The sequence below is a fragment of the Pseudopodoces humilis genome, chromosome 7 (assembly GCF_049639895.1).
Source record: "Pseudopodoces humilis isolate 2021_Gansu_Grassland_sample_001 chromosome 7, ASM4963989v1, whole genome shotgun sequence".
Taxonomy (NCBI): domain Eukaryota; kingdom Metazoa; phylum Chordata; class Aves; order Passeriformes; family Paridae; genus Pseudopodoces; species Pseudopodoces humilis.
In genome coordinates this window covers 1,049,319-1,065,568 of record NC_142206.1, presented here as the reverse complement: position 1 = coordinate 1,065,568, position 16,250 = coordinate 1,049,319, and the positions used below count along the sequence as shown (strand labels likewise).

Below are 16,250 nucleotides of genomic sequence, written 5' to 3'. Positions count from 1 at the left end.
ATTAAGCAGAATTTCTACATGCAAACTAACTGCTGGCATCACTTCAAGACTCTAAAGTGACCTGAAATACCACTGAGCTTTACCATGATAAGAGGTTGTGTTTCACAGAAGCCTTATGAAAAAGTCTTCTCATCTCAGCCAATAACATACCAGTTATTCCTGCTCAACACTGGACACGAGCCTTCATGAAAACCAACATGGCAGCCTTTCATCTACTATTCACTGCACTCTAATTATCCTTCTGATCAGTTTTAAAATCATAATGATCATTCTAAATGTTTCTATCATCTCCCAGTGTGCACACCCGAGTTATTGTCTTGGCCACTGACTCCTGATGCTCACAGTTTAACAGCACTTGAGCCACCACCTTTAGCTCTGGGATGTTTGTGTGTAAAAACCCCCAGAAAGCAAAATCTAGAAGGGCTATGAGGTGAGTTACTAATGCATCAGGGGAGTTTGTTTTCTCATCATGTAGTATTTCCACAGAAAGCATTACTCCCAAGAAAAGAAATTTATTGTTCATAATCCTATGCATGAAACCTTGGACAACAGCATTTGACCAGCCCTTGCTGAAGTGACAGCAATAACCTGGGCGGGAATTTTCCTTGAGGAGTTGCAGCAGAAAGAACTAAAAAGCTGCAGTGGAGAGCTGGAAGTGCAGCTGATGACTCCTCTTGCTTGTAACTCAAGAGGTGAGCAAAGAACCACCCTAAAACACTGGTTCTGCCTCCCTTATTCCCTGGCTTCACTGGTACGTGAAGCATCAAACTGGACACTTGGATAATTTATAAATACAGTAAAATAAATATTATAAATAGAATAAAATCCTTAACAGGTAGCAGAAGTTGAACAGTAGCATTTCTGAACATTTTCCCATACATACACATATAAGGAGGGATAAAGGTGATCTACCTTAAGCTCTGCTTTCCAACAGGAACATTTAGTAGCCACCATTTACTTTACAACACAAAATCAACTGTGGCATGACTACATAGTAAGTGGTGGTATGCAGTGTATGACTACAAAACAAGTCAACTTATTTTACTAAGGATTCAAGGAAACACAGTTTTCACACATTTAAAAAAAACCTAAACACAAAACCTAAAGGGCAGAATTATACCTTACAAAAACAAGCTGTCTTTTGGAAAAGAGGACCTGAGTAATGCTTCCTACCCAGGGGAATAAAAATGGAGAAATCCTTTCTAGAGAAGTTGGGAGGATTGAGGCTGTTCACTCAATTTTGTAGTAGTCAATTCAACTAGAGGGACACGTGTGCTTTCCAGGGAGGTATTTAAAGTTTAGTGCACAAGTTCTCCTAAAAGGAATCAAATCCTTACTTGTGATGCTCAGCATGGATTAAAAACTCTGCCCCTCCTCATAAAAAGAGCTGCCAACAATCCAAAGGCCCCCAGCAATAAAACCTGTGCTAAGTTACATAAAAATGGGCTGGATGAATAATGGATGTGGCACACTCACTCAGTGTGAATTCCCAGTGCAGGGGAGGCTTGCACAGGCATTTACAGGCAGCAGGCTGCTCTTGGTGCTCCCAGGGCAGGAGCCACCCCAGGTCTGGGAGTTTGGCAAACTCTGCTGTGCCCCTCCCTGCTCTGAAGCAGAGGTGCTGGGCTTTCCTTCCACACCTGAGAACCACTACAAGATTACCAGCTGGTTAAAAGAAAGGCAGCTCTAATGCCTCAAACCAGGGACTGTGCAGATTCATATTCAAATGAGAGATCAAAATAGCTTCACCAGGCAAAGGCTGGCAGCACGCGGATAGGAAGTGACTAAATAGGCAAAAAATAGGTGAGGAAAAGGAACTACTCCTAGTTTTGCTTCCACTTTTCAACAAATTTATTATCTTCCCCCCTCTGTTAGTCAGACATTGTATTTCCTATGTAAATGGTCAATATAATCAGCTTTCACACTGTACATTTCATCGGTACTAATTCCACTCCCCCACCAGCCAGAAGATTTCTCCTCAGTCTTACCCCTTGTGATAGCCCTCAATTCTAGCTGCACTGAGATGACAGCTTTATTTTCATCAACATTATTATTATTATATGAACTTTCCTCTTAGTGCACCATAGCTTTAAATCAAGAGATATCCAACTTACTGATAATCAGTTGAGCTTCCCTTTCTTTTCCTATTACAGTCCATTCCTGAAGTGCTAAGGGAACTGGAGATCAAGTCAGCAGGGTCTGGTGACATAAAGTCACTAATGGTAGAAGATATGTCCATCCTTTGGTCTGCCATTGGACTGTCTAACATTAGGGAAGAAATGAAAAACCCCCCAAACATAAAAAACACTGCATTAATAGAAGCAGATATTTACATATTTTTAACCAAAAAAGTTATCTCTGATTTAGCATTCTTAAAAACTGTAACAATCAGTTTCTATTTTTAACTCTTGCTGTAAAAATAACAGGAAATTTCTCCTTTTCCAGTTACTGCTGTATGGAGTATTGCACACAAACCATGACCATTCTCAAAAGACATTATGTACCACAATTGTTTTTAGAGATTTGTCAGAATGATCTTGACCTAAACCAGGTTTATGTTATGTTACCTGGCCAGCCAATTGCTTCTACCTAACAAGAATATTTCTGACAAGAAACACTTGTTTTAGTGTTGAAGACCACATTAGAGTTCACCAACTTTTAAAGTCCTATTTCCACTGAATTCAGAACACTTCCATAGAAATAAAAACCTCTGCACAGCAGACTCCACAAATAAAAACATTATAACCCAATGGTGGTCTAAGAAGTCGAGTTAAAGGTACAAATGAATCAAATTGGCTTTTTAATCCTCTAGACTGCAAGTAATTCAAATCTTCACTATTTAATCCTCTAGACTGCAAATAATTACACTGTTGGAAGAAACCCTGTGAAAAGTTCCCTGCTAAATAGCACCAACTGTAAAAGACAAGAGGTTTTACCTGAAGGCCTGTCTTGGAAGCCTAAATCCACTTGGGCAAAGATGATGATGCTCGGCCCAAAGCAGCTGATAACCTTAGAACTCTTCCATGCCTCATGTTCTGTTGGTCAAATACTTCCAAAAACCTGAATGGGAGGAAAAACAGCAAGCTTAAAAAAACACCTTAAAAATAATTGGCTTAGACACAGTTGACAAAAGCAATAGGTTTTGTTTCCAGCTCAGGGATCAAATATTCATTTCCTTACAAAGTGCAGAAGCTTTATCCATCCAGCCAAAGGGTTATCTGCTGGGATGTGCATCTCCAATGGACCAAGCTCTGGCAGAAGGGAGCTCTGGCACCACCTCCTTTCAGACCCATCCTCTGGACTTTGCACAAACCCCCTCTGCTCACAATGGTCCCACGATGCCAACCGTGAGCACATTTGCTGTCAGATGCTGCCAGAAAGGGTTAAATTGCTGCCACAGTGCAAAGGACAGGCTCACCCTTCACTCCTGACTGCCTGACTCTAAGGGTGGTCCTAAGTTTGGGCTTGGCTTACTGTTTTGTTTGCCAATGTAACAGCAGTTGGCATCTTCGAAAGCCAGGGGTGAAATATTGTTTTATTCTGCAGGCTTCAGGATTTACATAAAATCTAGATCCCACACTACAACTCAAGCCTCAAATTGTCTCCCAGCTATAGTACACACATGTGGGTGCCCCTCCCTTCCACACTTCTGTCACAGAACAAGTTTTTCAGCAAAACTTACTATGGAAGACTTAGAAACTGTTCCACATTTTCCTCTTGAAAGAAAACTTCCAAAGTCCATTGGGCACAGATTTCTGGCTGAGCACCTGGGAGCACCCTGAATGCCTTTCCCAACCTGTGACAGCACAACTTCCCAAGTACACAGAACAAGCTCCCATGACACTCTCAGAAGTTTACAATCCTGTCAACATGACCACAACCAATTCTGCTGAAGCATGTATGCAGACATGAGTTATTAACCAAAAAAAAAAAAAATCCAAAGCTGCTTGTTACCATTTTCTTCAGGTCTGCCAGAATAGCAGAATTCAGAATTTCACAAGCTTCAATTATCTAAATTTCTGCTTCTGGCACTGTAAGGTCAGGTAAGCCATTGTCTTGGTACCCCCAATGAAGAGAGGATCACTGCTGTTCCAGAGCATCCAAACTGCTGCTGGGGCTCATGGTCCATCTCACCCAACAACTCCCCTGTTGCCCTCTCCCAAATAACCCAGCCCCTTTTCCATTTCTGACACTGTGTGGACGTACTGCTAGAGGCACATTCAGAGGCACCAGAACTGACCAAAGCTAAATCTGCACCAATTTAAGCCAAATTACGAAATGCCATCGAATCCACAACCACATTTGCTTTCACTCACAGCTGTAGCTATTTGTAGGCCAGGCCCTACTGCCTCCCTGTGCCAGCCTTTTCCCAGCCTCTGCTTCGTCTCTCTCACCCCCAGCAGCCCAACAGCTACAGATCAATGGTGTTACTGTGCTGGATGAGCTTGCTGCAGCTCAATTTTCCAGTAAAACCAGTCACTGGCCATTGCTCAGACCCATGATCTTCAGCCTCAGCTGATGTAGCAGAAATTTGTTATAGCTAAACTCAGTGTGCTCCTGAACACCTCTGTATGTGAGGGTTCACATACAGATATGTGAATGATATGATGACCTCAGACATGAGGCTGGGATGAGATGGAATGAACAAATTAAAAAGGAAGTAGGGGAAAAAGGGGTTTTAATTTTATCACAGTTCTCTCTCTTTAAGAATGCCTGCAACAGTCAGCATTTCAGCTTCAGAACCAGAACGCTGCACAAGTCACCGTGCACTAATGCAAAAAAATTGTTCATCTCAAAAGTTTCATAACAGTTTTATAGAAAAAAAATCTTGAAATCAAGTATCCATTCAGCTGTACTATTTTATACCTGTCTATATTTGATAGTTTCAAAGCAACTATTTTAAGTGTCTTGACCATTTAAGCAGAAAAAAGTATACAAAGAGGAGAATTCTCAATTTATTTTCCAGTCAGCCCTTTCTCTACCATGTCCCAAATGCTCATCCAGTCCTAACAATCACAGTCCTACATTTTAGCATTACAGGAGTTAAGAACCATGAACGTCTCTTGAAATGAGTTCTAAAGTTAAGATGTCAACTCAATGATCAGAGCAAAAATCAGCATGTCCTACTAAATAACACAGTTCAGAGAAATGTGGTTTTTTTTCACAAGGCTTTCTTAAAATTCTAGGAAATTGAATATTTTTCTGTCTTTTCAGCCTCCATCTGCTGGATGTTCAATACCTAAAAAAAATTCTCTCTGAGAAGGAACACAAAAGTTACCCATGTATATAAGCAAAGTTCAAACCTTCCATTTATGATGCCAAACCTGTTGCCAAAGTGCTCTAAGGACCTACTTGAAAAAAATGCCATGAAGTCTACTTTCTGATTGAATTCTCCTGCAGAGGAGAATCAAATGGTATTTTGTGACTGTACCCAAGACAGTTTGTCTCTACAGCCTGTTTGGGATACTTCCTTGACATCCCCATTCCCTGCATTCCACCTTTCTGTGATCCCCTGGAACAAGGCTAATGAGACAGCAAAAAGCAATCTTAGCAGAAGAAGTGAGATGGCACGTGACCAGCTTAATCATGCAGCAAAGCTGATCACGAGCACACAAACACCTCTGAGAAATCAAGGTCACTGCTAAAGTAGGTCAGCTCCACGAGCCAAGCACCCACCCAGAGTCAGGACCTCTTTCCACAAGCCCCAGCAGCCCTGGCTCCCCCAGGCAGCCCCGGCCAATGCACACACAGATTGATTCTGGAAGAAATGCAATTTGTAACTTTATGAATCACGAGCATCTCGTGGCTCAAAAGGGCGATTTCGCAACGACGGAGGAAAACCGTGGTGCGGTTTCCTGAAGAAGCCATTGAAGAGATACTGGCTGTCCCTCTGGATAATGACTGAACCAAAAACAGCTCCGAAAAGGAAATCATCTACTTCCCTTCGCAGCAGTATTCCGTGGCTGGAGTTCAGTGTCACAGCACCAGCTGGTACAAAACACAAGGAGAGGTTCTCCACCTTCCCCAGTTTGCTGCTGCTGCTGCTGGAGGCTCCCCAGCCGCTTGTGCTGGGTGATGGGGAGGTTCCAGCTCAGCAGCACGAGGACTCCGAGTGTCCCCAGGATGATTTCAAGATGCAGACCAGCATCCACGGGCTCAATGCTGCAAGCAACAGGCAGCTCCTACATCAGAACATTTATTAGGGAAAACTCCTCAGCAATCACAGGAAGATCCCTGAAGTAAAGCAGGGTAGTTTCCTTTGCCCTCAGTACTTAAGGAATACTTAAGTCAGAATACTTCCTATCTTTCCAATATATTGATACTGTGTGGTTTTAATGGCTCCCTAACACCATTTGCAAGTACTGTGCACTCCCAGAGGACAAAAGCTACAAGAGGAACAATTTTGACACGGAGGGGGAAAAAAGTCTCCAATAAACAGAAGAAAAACTCCATGTGCAGTTCCTGTGTAGATCTGTCCAGGTACACTCCCACACCGAGAGCATCTGTTCATCACCAGAGTCTCTGAGAAAAGGCACAACAGGTCACATCATCACAGCTCTCCAGACTCTCACAGTGCTGAGACAGAACAATGCATTTCATCTTCTTCACAGAACACTGAGAGTTCCAGATCAAGAGGGGTCTCGGCTCCCATCTCTCCTTGTTTATGAGGGAAAGTACCCACAACAACCTTTATTGCCAGCTACTTTAACAAAGGACTTCTCTGTTTTCTTCCCTCTGCCTCAAAACCAAGAGTCAGTGCTCACTAAAATAACTTTCTCTTGCATGGGGGAGCTCAGAACTCAGCTCAGAACACAGAAGTGTCTCAGCAGAGCTGAGTACATGGCAAGGAAGGAAGGATCACTTCCCTCAGCCCAGCACAGCTCCTGATGCAATCCAGGAGGCTCCTGGCCTCCTCTGCTCCAAGGGCACCCTTGCTGGCTCACAAACCATCAATATCTTTTCTGCCAAGCTCTTTTCCAGCTGTTCAGTCCCTAACCTGTACTGAGACATGGGGCTTTTCCCTTTCCAGTGTAGGACTTGGCATTTCCCTTTGCTAACTTCCTCGGGTTCTTTGTAAGATTTTTGGTGACCCTTTTCTCTGGTCTGTAGAGATCCCCCTGCTTGGCAGCACACTCATGTGGGGTCTCAGACACTGCTCCCAGTTTGTATTTGTCTGCAGCTCTAAGTAGAAATTTCAGACAGCGTGGAAGGAAAGGAAAACAGGCTGGTTCTGGAAAGGGAACCCAACAGAATTAAACAGCTTCCAAAAATCCTAGCTCATGCTCTGAGTGAAGCAGATAAATACGTGTTTCAAGGGGGTGTAGTCACACAGAAGTCACACATGGATAGAAGGATGGATCACCTTCAAAGCAGAAAAGGAAAAATGGATCAGAACCAAAGCCAACCCATGACACTTCCAGGAACCAAACCTGTTTAGACCAGCTGTGCTACGGATGAAGTATGTCCCTCCTTAGCAGGGCACTGGGACAGACTGTAGTGACAGAGCTCAAGGCCTAGCTTACAGTTCTACAGAACAGCCACGGGAGACATGATCAGAACCAGCATCCTGATTATCCAGGTCCTGATAATCTGGTCCTCAGCCACAGGAGAGTCCATTTCCTCTCACATCTCAGTGTCTGCCCCTCTACCTGCCCGCTGAATCCCAGCTGCAAGAGTGTTCCAACACAGCTTGCTAGTTTGCAACCATTACTGAAAGCTTGATCTAGTATAAGCTTCCCGTCAGCCAAGATTAGACTCTGGGAGCTCTTATTCTTTGAAGTGAGCTTATGCTGCCCTGTTTGCATATTTCATTCTGGGCAGCCACCAAAAGGAAACATCACAAGGGAACTAATGGAGCCCTTGTGAAAAGGTGGTGATGCACGCTCTTAGAAATCAGTACCAACACGCTGCTGTTACCAAAGGAATTTGGCCTGCTTCAATAATCAATCTGCCAGCACATGCACTCCTCAGGTTCCAAGAAACTGCTTCCACAGGGAAAACAGAAAGGGACCTGCCTTTCTTGGAAGGCCAGGTTTGAAGGGATTTATGAAACCCCTACACACGAAGCAAAGTGTAGCCTCTATACAGGCCAGTGGAACCAAGAAGTGCTGGTCATCACATCACCAGATATTGGGTATAGACAGCTCCCAGTGCTGCAGGGATTCCTAAACTCAGCCCCAGCACACAGAATGAGACTGGACCAGCACTTTGTGTCTCCCCTGAGAGCAGGAACTGCTGAATTCTGTCTCAGAGCTCTGCAAACTGAGATACTGGGTGTCTCGTGACATTCTATGGGCACGCTGAGGTCACCACAGATATTCTAGGAACACATGTTCATATTCCACCTCTAAGGTCAACAGGGATGCATTAGGGAGGCTTTTACCAAAAATGTGTACCTGCCACACGTGTGTAAGCTAACAGCTGATCTCCTACAAAGAGTTAAAAAAGTTACACTAAGAATTACACCCAGGTGTGTCAATGAAAGATCCACTCTCAGTCAGAACACTCCTTTGGATGGTTCTGGATTTCAAAGGGTCCTGCTGTTCTAAATCATCCAGACTGATTTCACTGGAAAGGGATACAGCCATTATTCCATAAAATGGAATGAAAATCAGTCATCCTGAGAAATCCAGCTGCTTGTAGAAAAAGGATTGAGCCCAATGTCAGAAGTGTTTTAATTATTTAAACACAAGGCACCCAAACCAACATACGCTAAAATAATGCTTTAGAAATGTTGTTCAGCACAGCACCCCAGAATTTCTGAAACATAAGTTATGGAACAAAGTAACATTAAAAATAGGGTCCACTAATGTTAAATGTTGGTGAAATAAGTTCACAAAATCTATATTAGAAAGCTCTATTTAATATTAATTTATTCCAATCCTTCAGAAGATTTTGTGTATGTGTGAGAAGAAACAAGGTATTGAATTTTCCAGACCGGGGAGAATGAGAAGACTTAAAAGACAACAGAAACTTTAAGTCCTTTGGGCCAGTTATTTCAATCTAGTCATTTGACATCAAAATCAGTTGTTCTTTTAGTAGTGACAGAGTTAAAAGAAATGAAGCCAGGCACAACAAAAGAAATCTAGTCCCTCAATTACTACAGTCTAAACTTAGCCAAAATCCTGAGTTCCCAAGCCAGGTCCAGCCTCTAATGTGTGAGGGACATTTCACAACTGCTGAATGCAGTCCTTGCTCACCAACCCTAAGCCAGCCAAGGGATCTGGAGAGGGTGGGAGGCAGAGCAGGGTGTGTGAAAGACAGCAAAATCCATCCTACCATGTGGGTAAATCAATTATCCAACATTAATGGGCTTCAAGGAAAAACCTAATCGAAGCTGATTTCTTTAATAGCTTATGTACTTCCAGCATGCTTTGATCAGAAACACACACCCAAAGCCACAGAACAACAAAAACCTTCTCAAGTGAGGAGGCAGCAGTTCTGTGAAGTCTCCCCAAGTTGTACACCTTACTTCTGATCTGTCAACAACAGAAGATGCACTGTAGAGTCAACTTCAAAGCCAAAATTTTTACAAGATTAGAAATTTCTCTGTAAGAGGAGTGTACACAACCTGGAGTGACATTTCTGGAGCAGGAGAAGCACACAAGATAACAAGTAGGTAAGCTACTTAACTCACTCCCCATGTTACACAAACAGTGGGAATTTGCAGTCAGTGCCTCTAACTCACTGCTGGAAATACCTCCTTTTTGCACTTGTAGTCCAAAAGATGCAGCTTTTTGTCTCAAGATTTCATCCAACTCCTAAATATGAGCAGCAGTTTACAGCAGACAGATGTTTTAGATGAAGGTCTTGAAGACTTCAATTAGCCAAAGAGAACAGGTAAGTTTCATATTGTTAAATGCACATCTTCTAATCTAAAGTTGATGAATAAAGCCCAACTGTACACTGTAAGTATTATTATGACTGTGATATGATCTGGGCAAATTTAATTTCCTTACTACAGCTCAGTGAAGCTCGTGGATCCTCAGCAAATATTCTTCCTGTAGTTCATAATCTCAAAAGTTGTCTTTCAGTGGCAGGAAGGTAAAATCCTCTCAGAAGTTCAAAGAAATGTGTCTTTTAAATGAAACAGCAGCCTAGCAAAACACTTCCTCATTTATGTCGAAAGTAGAATTTCACCCTGTGATCAGTGATTTGGCACACCATGGAACCCCTTCCAGGGCTTCTTCCTCAAGCTCAGAACTCCTGCTTGTATTTTAATACCTCTTGCAATAGGATATCTCTTAAATTTAACATTTCAAGTGAGCACAAGCTTTAACTGCAGTCACTCTTCTCACTGGCACAGCTCTCCACCAGTTCCTGCAGCTTCCAGCCACCAAGCCCTTCCGGGCTTTTTCAGGTCCCCATTTTCTTCCCTCCTCTTACTGAGCACTGTAGGCATGCAAACCAAACAGCACACTCAAGCCACGGCATGAATAATACTGCCCAACTAATATTTTCTCACTTGACTTTTATAGTTCATGCATTATGGGAAATTAGCCATTTTTCAGCTGAATAGACTGAACCATTACTCACTTCTTTTAGCCTCTGAAGTGCATCTATTATGGTGAAAATCCTAGTTCTGAGTTGAACCACCTGGTCCAAATACTTGTAGAGATATTGCACAGATTATTTGTCATGTTATTACTACAACAAACCCAAACACATTTGGCACTTGCAAGACCTTTCATTCAGATATCTGCTGCCAAACTGCAGCTAAATACTTCATATCTTCAGGGAACAAAGCATTGGAACAAGAGGGCAAAAATATCACCAGAAGAAGCAAAGACAGGTGGTTCTATTCATAGCTGATACTTTCATTTCCAGCTTCCATCACACCTTTTTGTTAGGTGTACAAGCAGGAATCTGGTAAAAAAGGAAAAAAAAAAAATCCAGAGAATGTACAGTGATGGCATAGCTACTGTACAAAGTTTGTGTGGAAACAGAAATTTACAACTCTAAAATTACTGACAAATTTCCAGTTTTAAGAAAACCTCTGCCCACACATGCACCTGTAAATAGCTGCAGCTACCCCCGTGTGCACCTGGAGTCCCTCTGTTGGTGGAGCACCAATAAACACTGACAGAAATGAGCTCAGCAGCTTCCTCTCCTGAAGTCACATTATTTGCCAGTTAAATCCAAATCAAACCCTGACTCTGAATTGTTTTATGGCAAACACGTAAAGAAACGCACAGCAAGAAGAGACACAGGGGTCACTCGCAGTCTCGGTCAATGGAGGTAACACCACCACCAGGACCTGGAAGCCAGGTTTTGAAAGGAGGGATTTGCTGCCAAGGCTGAGGAGAGCTGCCTTTCTAAGCCATGGAAGCTCACCCTGGGGCACTATCCCTTTGGAGAGAGCCACACGAGGCACTTGGAAGCGCAGCCACGGAGAACACGGAGAAGTAGGGCAAGCTCCCAAGGCCCCCCAGGCCAGCACTAATATTGACACAGCACATTAGGAGCAAAATTGCTGTAGCTGACAACTCCCTGTCCAGCCAAAGCAGTGCTCAGGACTGCGAGGGAACAAGGCAAGGGATGGCAGGACACCGAAACCACAGTGACAGCCCAAAGGAGTCCTTCAGCAGGACACTAAAGTCAGATGTCTCACTGCACCACATTCTGAACGCTTAAGTGAATGCTTTTGGCTTCTACTCCAGCACTAGCTATGTTTTCTGTTTCCTTCTCTCCTTCTTGGACAAACTGGAATTTCTGTGCAATGTGACACAGGTTCAAGGTGAGCCCCCAACACCCTACAATGTGAACCTCACCAAAGCCAGCATTTTGAACAGATTTGCTTTTGAGGCTTTGTAATCACAGCATTCAGAGCAAGACCTGACGGAGCAGAGCAAGTGATAATTTAGGGAAAAACCATCAGAATATGGCTTGGAGAAAGTTGTATTTGTCTAGCTCAGGATAAGCATGAGACACTGCTGAAAACCTCATAGCAGTTTCACAGAACAGCTGATAAACCACCTTAGTGCCAAAGGGATGGCTTTACTTCCCTTTTTTATTCTCTTGTCACTCTTCCCCCAGATCTCCCTTCCAGTACTCCAGCAGAGACTTTAGAAAAGTCCCCAGAGCCTGCCTGTAGAGTGTATTGAATTCATCAGGCTGAACAATAACTTGAGAGAAAGCAGGGTCTTCTGGGGGTTCAGAAATCTCAGCTGCCTCGCTCAAAGGTCAGATGATACCCAGAAACAGCTCAGAGCAGGGGGAGGAGATGTGGCAGAGAAGGGGAAGGGAAGAAATGTCCCAACTACAGTAAGCAGTTTAAATATCCATCCCTGTTACAGCCTTTCTGCACTTTCCAGATATTTTCAGCACTCCCACAGGACTTGTTTTCAACACACAAATCCCTCCTCGGTTTGAGCAAAACAAGGTGTGCTGAAACCTTTCCGCTGATCCACATCTGCACTGTGACATTTTCTCTGCTCTTTTGTGAATGACGAGTTATGAATATACAGACACAGTACAGGAGTATTTCCATCCACTCTGCAGTCACTGCTGCCGTGGGAGTAGAAGCTTTATTTTCCTGAGAAATGCCTACAGCAATAGGACAGCCCTTTAGAGAAATGGCTGATACAACATATTCCCTTTTTTGTGCCTCTGAACATTCAGGCTGATGTTGAGAACCACCAAATTTCCAAACCTGTGACATTCAGCAGCCAGAGATACAGCTGGATACAAGCCCCAGACTTGCATTTTCTAGACAGGCTTTTAAATCTGTGATTTCTAATTTAAATCAACAGTCAAGTCTGAATGCATACTTTTACATTACAACTGAAACTGAAGTTTTAAAATCGCTGCTGTATTTGGAACAAAGACTCGCGTTCCCAAATCATGACAGCCTTTATAAGGGAACACCAGCAGTTCACTTAATGGGATCCTTATTGCTATGCAGACATCTCAACCATTACAAAATTAAAAATAATGGAAATGCAAGCAGGGAAGAACAGCGTGTAATAGACACACACATACAAAAAAAAACCCGAGAGATAAAAAATCCTGCCAAGACCAAACACGGGCAACGGAGGAAAAAAACCTGTTCAGAAAAAACCCAACGCAACAAATCCCAGCCACCCACCCCAAAAAAGAACTCTTCAGAAAACAGAAGGTTGCATGCTTGACTTTTTTTTTTTTTCACGATTTCTTGTCTTTATCCATCCACACAACAACCTCCTTCCCCTCCTAATCAAGAAGGGATGCACCACAGAGCAAAGGGACATCTGACTAACAGTTGTAACCAGAAGTTTTTCCAACCTGGTGTTTTAATTCCAAAAGAGAACATTCCACGACCTACGCAGTCTGATCCCAGTGGACCCAGGAAGGATCACTAGACAGTTCACATTCATCCTCAAAAAAGCTTAAGTAGGTTTAGATGATTTTATTTCTGCAAGTAGCAGACTTGTGCCAAATATTAATAATGCAGTCCCTTAGTTACCACTTACAAATGCTCATAATTATTTACAGCTCCTGAACAGAGGATGGCTTGGATATCATCCAACAAATCCACAGCAGTCAAATTTATTAGAAAATGGAAAACCTTCTACTTTCACTCAGTAGAACAATAGAGGCAATGAGTTCTGCTTGAGGAATAATGAAAACACTGGTCTCCTTCAGCTTAGAAAACTGGCCAGGACCAAGATCTACAACCTCATCAAATGTCATGGGGACATCAAGCAAAGCTTGGCTGAAAGGCTGAAAACAACACAGCCCTCCACGCGAGGTGGAAGGCTGTGGAAACTCTCTGCCAGGTAGCAGGAGGCCGGAAAGCTCATGTGCTTTGCACAGAGAGGCTGGAGCAGCTCATGGAAAGGGATTCTGCTGAGGGTGAAGTCCCTGAGCTGAAGGTAACTGTGGGCCCTCATCCTACTCTTCATCAGGAGCAACTCACAGCCCTGCTGGAGACTGGGGACAGCAGCTGGGTCTTCCTGATGGCACACAATGGTCTCTCAGTTATCAGAAAAAGAACATGACCTCCATTAAGTATTCAGAGAAACTTCTATTTCCAAGTATGATATATATGGAATACTCACAGGGAAAGTGTGAAATATACAACATCCTCAAAAAACCCTTCCAGGTCAACTCTGTTTTAAGTTAACTCACCTGCAATTATCATCCACTCAGCACCAGGTGGAACATTTGAACTGAATCAGTAGACATTATGAATTTAGCAAAGCAGCTTGTATAAGCTTAGCTTGTCCAAAAAAAACCAGCCTAGTACAGGAGGCCAGGTTTGTCTGCTTTCGTAAGCGGAATTTCAAACCCAGTTTAAACAGTTGAACTCCCCTGCAGCACCCAGAGCAAGGAGCCACAGAAAAGTCAGCAGGCACAAAGCAGCCAAAGCAAACACCAGAATGGCAGGTCCAAGCCTCACCTTGCCAGGCTCTTCAGTCCGTGAACACTGCCCCACTCACCTCAAACCTCTCCTGCACCACCACATCTTCCCCATCATTAAATAGAGCTCTCAAATCCCTTTTGAAAAGGGGCCAAAGGGCCCACCAAAGCAGGCAAACTTACTGATCATAGAACCATTAAGGTTGGAAAAGACCTCCAAGATCATCAAGCCAAACCTTTGACCTTTGATTACTCATGGGGAAAAACCCAACCAGACAAACATGCTTAGAACAGAAAAGCATCACATATTTCAGAGGATCATGTACTGAACAATAGATACAAAGAGTTCTGGCTTTTTTTTTTTTTTTTTAGAGTCCTACTTTTCTGAAATGTTCACTCCAATCTCATGCACTACTGTACCCTGACTTTAACAGAGAAATACATACTCTGCTTGTATGTGTGTTTTCTTCAGTCACTCATCTGGTGCTCGACTGAAATGCTTTTTTTTCTGTTAAAGTCCCTTCAGCTCTCTTCAAAGGTTCTGTCTCCTCTTCCACAACATGCATTGAATTTATTTGTTGTTCCTAAAGGTACAAGCTTAAATTAACATTCTCAAAATTCTGAAGTAACTGACTAAACACAAAATAATTACCCTGAGTAACTGACAAATATAAAGGCATTTTCACTATCCTCATGTTAAATCATAGTAAATTCCTATGATATGAGTATCAGCTCCTCATGTTTCTCTCCCACTTTTGTCTCCCTCCAGTATCAGTGCTCAAAATTTTCACTTTATAGCAAATCACTGGTCTTAAAACTTGACATTCTTATTCCAAAATAAAGAAGTGCTATATTTTGATCCATTGAAATATTAAGATTACTGACCAAAAGTGATGTTTGCTTTGCATTTTACTTTTGCTGAACAAAACTTATGGGCATTACATTCTATGTATGCTTTAGAGCATATCAACACAAAAACCTCCTGTAGTAACTTTAACCTTTTGACTTGTTTTGCTGCAAGAGTCTCTGTAGTCCCCTTCTCTCTGTCATTCTCAGCCTGGTAAAAGCTGTATGTCCTTGCACTCCCTTCTACTCAAACAGAGAGTACAGATAAGCAGACAAGTTTTATCTCAACTCTGATACCAGATTCATTCATATCTGTTCCCCTGTACAATCGTGTTCTGCTCTCCTCTGCTGCACAGGAGGAGACCTCATCTACCCTTTTATAGGACACACTGATAGGCAGCAATTCAGGTCAAAGTTTACTTTGCAAAGATATCCTGGAAGAACTGATGTGTTGTAAGAATCCCTCACCCGCCTCTCACCTTTTCTGTTCCAAAACTCACTTCTTGTTCCTAACTTCCAGCTTTTCTAGCCTGAATTTCACCAAGGCACCTATCTGCTACTAACCCTCATTTCATTTTCTCCTTCCAGATAATGTTATCAGCTCATTGACTGCAGGATGAATCCAGGGAATTGCTTTTTCCTCCTTTAAGTAAGTTCAGTTGTGCTCCCTTCATCTGACACTCTAAATTTACATTCACAAAACAGATCATGAACTGTTTTCGGTTTTGCTAACTTGAACTCCTGTCAGTTTTCTATTCACACTTTATCAAGTCCGGAAAAGCATTAAAGTTATGACATAATTAACATCCTACATTGATCAACCTACCTTTGAGTCCAGCTTGATATCCTTGTTTACCAAGGCACAGAAACTTTTGTGCACCTCTCCAGCGCTGCCCTGGGAACTGCCAGTCAATAAAGTCCTTCCACCCTCAGTCACTTCCTCTTGGAAATGTGACATACAGAAACAGGACTTGGCTGCCAGATAGAAAGGGCACATGTATTTCTCAAGCAAGCCAAGTGGAAATTGCCAGAATTAATGCTACTGACTAATCCCTACTCAGCTC

At 42.8% G+C, this 16,250-nt stretch overlaps 1 protein-coding gene across 12 annotated transcripts in view; it reads right to left on the bottom strand.

Annotated features, from left to right (window-relative positions):
- BMAL1 (basic helix-loop-helix ARNT like 1) overlaps positions 1-16,250 on the bottom strand; it is a 48,199-nt gene that overhangs the window by 21,720 nt on the left and 10,229 nt on the right. For 9 of the 12 annotated variants that reach the window (XM_005531566.3, XM_088057474.1, XM_014260209.2 and 6 more), the window contains exons 2-3: positions 2,937-3,060; positions 2,115-2,262 (exon numbers count right to left, since the gene is read on the bottom strand). In XM_005531566.3, coding sequence (XP_005531623.1) covers positions 2,115-2,254 — 140 coding nt within the window. In that variant the 5' untranslated portion in view covers positions 2,255-2,262; positions 2,937-3,060. Of the gene's footprint in view, positions 1-2,114; positions 2,263-2,936; positions 3,061-3,180; positions 3,305-16,250 lie in introns of those variants that run through there. The other 3 variants (XM_014260211.2, XM_088057477.1, XM_014260206.2) reach the window with 2 other exon arrangements.